The 8597-nt window shown below is 40.9% G+C and overlaps 1 protein-coding gene across 1 annotated transcript; it reads right to left on the bottom strand.

Annotated features, from left to right (window-relative positions):
* Window positions 1-2393: 2393 nt before the first annotated feature.
* LOC5570318 (heterogeneous nuclear ribonucleoprotein 27C) lies at window positions 2394-7652 on the bottom strand. Its single transcript, XM_001653094.2, has one exon. It carries the CDS (start codon window positions 7188-7190, stop codon window positions 5994-5996), a length of 1197 nt encoding a protein of 398 aa, XP_001653144.1. The 5' UTR covers window positions 7191-7652; the 3' UTR covers window positions 2394-5993.
* Window positions 7653-8597: the final 945 nt, after the last annotated feature.

The raw sequence follows: 8597 nt of genomic DNA, 5'->3' as shown, positions 1-8597 counted from the left end.
AGGCATCCAAATGGTGATATTTGCAACCAGATAGACCATATTCTGGTGGATGGCCGACATTTCTCAGATTCAATATCCAGCGCTTCTCAGCAGACGGTGTTACAGCTGAATACCACCAAAAGCTGGACGAGCGGATAAGTGAGGTCAATGTGAGCGAAAACCTCAACAATCTATGGGATGCAATCCATGGAGTGGTGAGTGAAACAGCGCGAGAAGTGATAGGTACTGCTCGAAGACGCCCCAGAAGCGGATGGTTCGACGAGGAGTGCCAGAGGGTGACGGATGAGAAGAACGTGGCCAGACGTCGGATGTTAGTGTCTGGTACCAGGCTGAACAGAGAGCGGTACAGGGAAGCAAGATCAGCCGAAAAGCGAATCCATCGCAGGAAGAAAAAAGAGTTTGATGAGAACGCGATGGCCGAGGCGCAAAACTGTATGGAGCAGAACGATATGCGACGATTCTATGAAACTGTCAATGGCGTGCGGAGAAAGTCAGTGCCGTCTCCCGTCATGTGCAACGACAGTGAAGGTAATTTGCTGACAGATAAAACGATGGTGGCTGCCAGGTGGAAAGAGCACTTCGAAACGTTACTGAATGGAGGGAACGATAGAGCATCGGAGAACAGAATGAACATCGACAACGACGGTCAAGCTGTGGAGCCTCCATCTCTAGATGAGGTTAAGAAGGCGATTAAAGAGCTGAAGAACAACAAGGCTGCTGGGAAGGATGAGCTCCCGGCCGAACTTCTCAAGCACGGTAGTGAGCAGCTGCATAGAATAATTCACCATATACTACTAAGGATATGGGAGGAAGAAGAACTGCCTGCTAGCCGGATGGATGGCCTCATTTGCCCTCTCTTCAAAAAAGGGCATAGATTGGAGTGCGCCAATTACCGAGGAATAACACTCCTCAATTCGGCGTACAAAATAATGTCACGTATTCTGTTCAACAGATTGAGGCCACTTGAAGAGTCCTTCGTCGGCGAATATTAAGCGATTCAGTTAAAAGAAACGAGTTGTGGGAAATAATGATGGAACATGGCTTTCCGACGAAGCTGATTAGACTGATTCGTGCAACGTTGGAAGGATCGAAATCAAGTATACGTGTTGCGGATGAGATTTCCACATCCTTCGTAACCTTAGACGGATTGAAGCAGGGCGATGCACTTTCAAACCTATTGTTCAACATAGCGTTAGAAGGAGCAATAAGGAGAGCTTGCGTGCATAGGAATGGCACTATTATCACACGTTTGTATATGCTCCTTGGTTTTGCGGACGATATCGACATAATCGGGATTGATCGCCGAGCCGTGGAAGAGGTATACGTGCCTTTTAAAAGGGAGACAACGCGAATTGGGCTCATTATTAATACCACGAAGACAAAGTACATGGTCGCTGGTAGAGATCGTGGGCCCATAGGTGATGTTGGTAGTGAGGTGGTGATAGGTGGTGATATATTTGAAGTAGTTGAAGAATTTGTGTACCTTGGAACTCTAGTGACTTGCGATAATGATGTTACCCGCAAGGTTAAGAAGCGTATTGCAGCTGCGAGTCGGGTAACTCTGTACGGCCACGAATCTTGAACGTTAAAAGAGGTCGACCGGAGAGCTTTTGGGGTCTTTGAACGTAAAGTGCTGCGAACAATACTCGGCGGTAAATTGGACAATGGCATCTGGCGGCGTCGCATGAATCACGAGTTATACCAAGTCTACAATGAAATGGATATTGTTAACGTATAAAACACGGCAGTCTGCGGTGGGCTGGACATATAGCTCGCATGTCGGAGGAACGTCAAGCTAAACAAATATTCAGCAGGGAACCAGGGAGAGGCCGTCGCCTCCGTGGAAGGCCGCGCACCAGATGGCTTTTTGCAGTTGAGGAGGATTTAAGGTCGCTTAACGTTCAGGGCGACTGGAAGCGATTGGCCCAGGACCGGGTCCAATGGAGAAGGCTTCTTCATTCGGCGTAGATTCAACGCAATAGCAAGGAATTGTTGCCCATCAAGTATCAAGTAGTATGCACAACTGGAACAAGATTGTGAATAATGAATGAACGTTTGAAGTTGTTTTAAAACTTGTTTCAAAAATTCCCATCCTGTAGAAAATCTAAAAGAGACTAAACTCATTCCGATCGATTTCGGCAGTATATTAGATAATGTTAAAAAATTCGGTATTTTGTGTACAGTTAAGTGAACATTCACATACAGGAAACTTATTAGAACAAACTTAGATGAAACAAATAGAAAAAGCATTATCATACGAAATTAATCTTGAACCAAGGTGAAAAACCGACCAACTTACGTAAAAGGGACAAACAAACGCTAACGAAAGAATAAGAAATTTCTCAACTCAAACCAACAAAAACCCGGAAACGAAACCGAATGCCGGCCAGCTATCATTTTTCATCATTTTTATTAGACCTTCTTTTAATTCGAATTGAACAGGAATAATCCTCACTTCAAGAATGAAAAAAAAAATAATAATTAGATTATCTTCGCTGCTGCTGCTCCTTGTTTTCAATGGTAGCAAACAAAAAAAAGAATATTTCATCATTCCATTTGCTGGATTATTTGAAGACGACAAATAAAAAAATAATAAACGAAAAAGTGATACTTCCATGATTAATATATATGTATGTATATGATTTTTTTTTTTTTTGCTTTTTTATAATTATTATTTGTGGTTTTTTGTTGTATAAAACAGGAATAAAATAATAGCGCAAAAATATAGAAAAAAAACTTTTCACACCCTCATCCGAAACGATAAAATAGGGAAAAGGAAAAACGACTTGCGGTATATTCTTTCTTTTTTTTGTATAAAATAGTGTGTGTAGATTAAATCTGGTTTACTCTTAATTTGAAGGTTTTCTTTGTTTTTTTTCCTTTCTGTCGTTCTCTTTCTCTCTCTGTACGTGTGACTACTGTCTAGAACAAACAAAAAACTATACGATTACTTCACAAATGTTTAAAGGGGAAAATATCTTTTTTTCATAAAAAAACACCTCTTTTCCTCGCTGAAAGCGCGAAAAGATACAAAAAAAGGGTAAATAAGGGGCTGGGTGGGTGAAAGGGGGTGGGGGTGAAGGACATAGACGATATAGGATGGTTGAGGGAGGGGGCTCGGGGAAAGATTTGCTTTGCAGTATTTAGATTTAGTTCGATTATTGTTCCACTTAACGTTCTGCTTTGTACAAGTCCCGAAGAAGAATAATTGTTTCACTTTTTCTTTGTGTATTATTTAAAGTTCATTTTTTTTTTAGTTTTTAATCAATGTCAAACACACAAATGGGGTCGAGAGGCTGCTGTTTGTTTTGGGATTGGGTCAATCTCTCTCACTGATTCTTGGTTTTAATGTTACTTTTTTTAGTTTAGATTTGTTCAATGAATTCTATATGCGTTTTTGTATTACTTGTTTCGCATTTTGGTTGCTTCTTAAATGGAAATTTTATAGATTAGAATTAGAAGTACAACTTATTTCTTTTTCTAGAGCTTTCTTAACCTGTTCTTGGTTTTCTTTTTGTGGGGGGAAAACAAAAACGCAAGAAATAATCCGCTAGTTTTATCTTTTCACTATCTCTCTTAATCAGGTGATTTTCAACTATGTGTACGATTTATAAGATAAATTTGCATTTCTTTTCACTTACAGACAACGCGTTTTCATTATTTGATCTCTAATTTTATTGATGGTTGCTGTTGGTTTCTTTTTACTTTACTTTTAGTTTGTGTATGTATGTGATCTTATCAAACTTACCCATAATAATTTATCGCTAGACTCTTTCTCTCGTTCCGCACCGCAGTTTTGTCTCAGTGTTTGCGTTACTTCTGCTAGTTTCTGGTTTTACTATCTCAAATATATCGATTTTAAGGTATCCTTTAAATTAAAAAAAAAAAACAACAAATCATAGAGTAAACCTCTCTCTCTCGCTTTCGTCAATCTCTTGTTCTCTAAAGTTAAGCTTAACAGGACCTTTGTTGATTAAAGGATTTTGTGGGGTCCGTACATAGACTAACCGTATCGTAACGTTACTTTATATCCGAAAAATACGCGCAACTTTCGATCACTTACCAACGAAAAAAAAACTGATCACTAGTATCAATATCAACCCGACCCCTGGTCAATTACCCATTAAGGTCGAGCTGTGCTTTAAAAATATCTCTCACTTATTACTTTTTTAACTTCTTAATAGTTGTTTGTTTGCTTGTTCCTAAGTGTAGCATTATATTTGTGTTTGACGTCTTCGCAGAGAGGGAAGTGTGTCCTATATATTTACCAAAAACAAATTTCTCGCACATAAAGAATAGGGTCCTTAACCGACGAACGACGAAAAACTTAAGAATTAGTTGCGAAAAAGTTTGGCAGACTGAGAAAAATGGGGGGTGGCCTGCCAAAGTCAAGTCTCATCATTTATCAACTACTAGCGTTTGTTCGACTTTGTTTTTTTTTAGCTAAATGTATGTTACGTTGCTTGTTTGTGTCCTCTAAAACCTCCTTAAGGGAGAGCAGTACTTTGTGTTTCCATAGCCTTATCGCGAAAACGAAAATTAAACGAAAAATTTATCACCTTGTCTCCTTTGAATCCTAGGTCAACTCTCTTTACACAATTACTTATTAATCAATAGACGAAAAAACAAATAGGCGGGGGTCTTAAAAAAAAAACTCTTCTGCTGCTCCTCTTTCAGTTTCCTCTCTCAACTATTATTATGGGTACCTGATTAAGTATTCGTTTCAGTTTTACGAAGTATACTAACGTTTTACTAGAGTTGCATCCTTATCGTTCCGTTTCCTAAGCAAACAAACAGAAAAAAATCTTAATAGAGAGTGGGATGGAAAAAACGAACTAAAAACAACTTCAATTAAAAGATAGGAAGTAACGTACGTGCGTAATGTTAGGTACCTTATGAGACGATGGGTTTTTGCTGTTTTTTTGTTTTCTCCAAACACCAAACATATTCCACTCCGCGGATAGTCAAAAGAAAAGGAAAACCGACAAACGAATGGAACATGATGGCCGGGTGGTGTCCCCAAACATGGTTTAGAAAAAGAAATAAATTTTTTCATTGAAGTAACATTTTTCCATTTTTTTTCTCCGTTTTTTCATCAATACGTTAGTTTTAAGTCTAGTCTGCTATCGGTGAATTCTTAAAAAAAACGAGAGAGTGAGCTGTGTCCCGTTTGAGGGGTTGGGGGGAATCGTAAACGGGGAGCGGGGGAACCGAACCAATCAATGTCTGTCTGTATGTGTGCAAGTGTATGTGTGTTTGAGAGGTGTGAATTTTCTTGATTAACTTTTAGCAGGTTTTGTTTCCACTTCCATGTGTTTTATTCATATCAACGTTTGTATAATCAGTTTGAGTGCTGCGTGTGTTTTTGTTTATGAACAATTTCTGTTTTGCTTTTGCTTCACTCCCTAACACTAATCAATAAAGGTTTCAGTTTTTTGTTTTTCTTCATTTATATTAAGGATATAGACGTGTTTTTTTTGTTTACTTCAGTTTCTGTGAGTGTGTGTATTTATGCTTATACTTCGTTTATATTACTCTCTTTTTGCCTTCTTTCCAATTGTGTGTTTTGCTTTTTCGTGGTTTCATAACCCTTCTCTGCGTTCATTTATTCTCTTTTTGCTTCAGTAATAATATATTTATAATTTTTGCCTTCTTCTTAGATAGTGCTTTTTCAACTTCTTCCTCTTGTGTTTATATAATATATGTATAATTAGTTTTGTTTTCAAGTTTAAAAAATAATAAGAAATAATCCACTTCTGCCTCATCCATTCACTCTTCTGAGCGTTCTGTTCAATCGTTTACGACTTCGTTCCAATGAGGCTGCGATCGAAAGAGGAGGGTGCAACTGCCGCTGCCGGATTGGCCCCACCGGAGATCTGCTGCTGCTGAGGGTAGGGCTGTTGCTGCTGCTGATGGTGTTGGGGCTGTTGGGGAGGTTGTTGAGGCGGCGGCGGAGGTTGCATCCTACTCGTCGTCGTCGGGGTCATCATTTCTCAAAATGCTGGATAGGGTGGTTGCGATGAAGCATCGTTACCCCCACCGTACGCCGATCGTGGCCTGTTGTAGGCGGCCGCTGTGTTCTGTTCGTTCTGATAGTAGCCACCGTAGCCGCCAGCTGCTCCGGAACCGTACGCCGATCCACCGCCGTATTCGGAACCGGGTTTCGAGGGTCCACCTGCTGTTGGGCCAGCCGAACCAGCCGGGCCAGCCGCTGGACCGGATTGTGGCCTCGAGTACATATCGGCCGATCCGGTTGATCCGGTGTTTGGTGGCATATTCCACGAATTCCAATTACCTGAACCATAACCACCGGCGCTTCCGGCACCGGAACTATTATACATATCATACCCACCGTAGCCTTGAGTTTGCTGGGGAGTAGCGTTGTAATTGCCCCACTGTTGTACCGGAGGGGCACCCCAGCCTTGATACGCATTGGCCGCTCCTGCCGATGCTCCGTAACCACCGTAGCCTTGCTGAGGTTGAGATGCACCCCATCCTTGATAGCCCTGCATCATGTTCGACTGCATATTGATTGGGGGTCCACCCATTTGGCCATTTCCCATTGGCGGTGCTTGCGGTGATCCCCATTGGTAGGAATCGGCATTCATGCTGTTATTGTTACCGCTACCATCCCGTGGTTCCGCCTTCTTGATTTCAACCTGCTTGCCACTGATGTTGACAAAATGTTCCGCCGTGGCCCTTTCCACAGCTGGTTCGTTCTCAAACGAAAGGAATCCAAATCCGCGGCTCTTCTTCTTCTCCTGATCGTACATAATGACCACTTCCATTACGTTTCCGTACCGGCTGAAGAAGCTTCTCAGATCGGTTTCGGTTATATTCGGCGGAAGACCACCCAAGAATACCTTCGGGTAACCTCCGGTACGTTTCGGCTTGTGCAGTGACCTTGGATTACATGGCTTCGGGTCGATTGTCCTTCCGTCCAACGTATGGGGACCGTTTTCCAGCGCTCGGTCAACATTGTCCGGATCCGCAAACGTTACAAATCCAAATCCACGGGAACGTCCCGTCTCGTTGTTCTTCATTACCACGCAGTCAATGACCTCGCCATACCGTCCAAAGTAGCGCTGAAGGTTTTCCTGCGTCGTTTCCCACGACAAACCGCCGACAAACAATTTGCCCTTCTCGTGGTCGTCCAATTCCGCCGCGTTCATCTTCTTCGACGGATGCATCCTACTTCCCGTGAATGCACTAATTTTGCTGGCCACAAACAAACCACGACGCACTTCCCGAAAACTCTTCTTCTTCTTCTTCACACGCGCGGAATCCCGTGCTGTACTTCTTCTTCTTCTCCGCCAAAAATCACTTCACTTCTTAATGGAGCAGCAAAAATTTTCTCCTTCCGAAAGAAAAATGCTCACACACTTTTGCTCCGCGGATATTTTTATCTGTTTTGCGATAAAACTAATTTACTTACTGTCTATATTTTATCGGTATCTGCTTCTTTACGTTTCAGTTATTAAAATTATTATACTTAAATCTCTGCTTTAACCTTAATAATGCCTTAAATACTAATTAGAAAACTAAAAAAGATTAAACTTCTTAGAAATCTAAATAACATGTAGGTAGGCTATGATGAGTGAGTGGATGGGTAGGCTCGGTTGGCCACAGCGCACTTTTGAGGTTAGAACGAAAAAAACTGCACGAAAAGTACAAGATGGCCGCCGCACACGTACCAGACAGAAAAAGGGAAATTTCTGGCTGGCTACCTCCGTCAGCAAAAATGCGCGCGTATACAACACGCACACAGCCACGGACCACGTGTGTTCGATTCTGGCCAACGCACACCTCAACACGCACACACTGAGGAGAAGCTCTCGCGCGGGTAAGCAACGGTTTCGGGGGTAGTTTTTCTCAACGTTTGGTACGTAAAATCATTTTCATTGGTAAATTAGTTTCATTCATTACCTACCGAAATGCTTCCATTCACAAATACTTAAACGAAATTTAGCAAAGCGATACACTCAAAATCCATCCCTACACGCTAAGATCAGTTTACCCATAAATAGGTAGTTTATTCACCCATTTTTGAGTTTTTCATATTAAACCTATAATATGGGTAGAATTTACTAATAAAAATTGGTAAAGTTTACTCATATTATGAGTAAAGTTGCTTTACTCAAATATGGGTATTATGGTTTACCCATATTTGGATGAAAAATAATACATCAACAATAATCGCGCGACGTTGCTGTCTTTAAACAGCATTGTACCAAAAATATAGAAATTAATAATTTTAAGGTAAGTAAATATTATTATTTATAATGCAAAAACAGAAAAATAGCAACAATGATTACTACTTGAGCTATTCTTTGTTTCAGATTACATTTATTGCGGAATCAAAACTCTTCAACATGTGCAAATGTGGTTGAAGGTGATTTTTAAATCGCTCCACTGGGATCAGATTTTTCCGATCAACAGCAGCATCATATTCAACACAGCGGCTCGTATAAATACTTGGAAGAAGCAGTGTTCGCGCATGTTGGTTTATGTGCAGAATAATAACACCTCATCTTATATTTGACTATCCTTTTGACCCCACTATTCATAATTTTCAATAAAATCATGTTGTTTGTATT

Source organism: Aedes aegypti, chromosome 3 (genome assembly GCF_002204515.2).
Source record: "Aedes aegypti strain LVP_AGWG chromosome 3, AaegL5.0 Primary Assembly, whole genome shotgun sequence".
Taxonomy (NCBI): domain Eukaryota; kingdom Metazoa; phylum Arthropoda; class Insecta; order Diptera; family Culicidae; genus Aedes; species Aedes aegypti.
Note: the sequence above shows the minus strand (reverse complement) of the source record. Positions and strands in the feature narration are given on the sequence as shown.

Coding starts and splice junctions, on each gene's coding strand:
- LOC5570318 (XM_001653094.2), bottom strand. CDS start 7,190: ATGCATCCGTCGAAGAAGATGAACGCGGCGGAATTGGACGACCACGAG.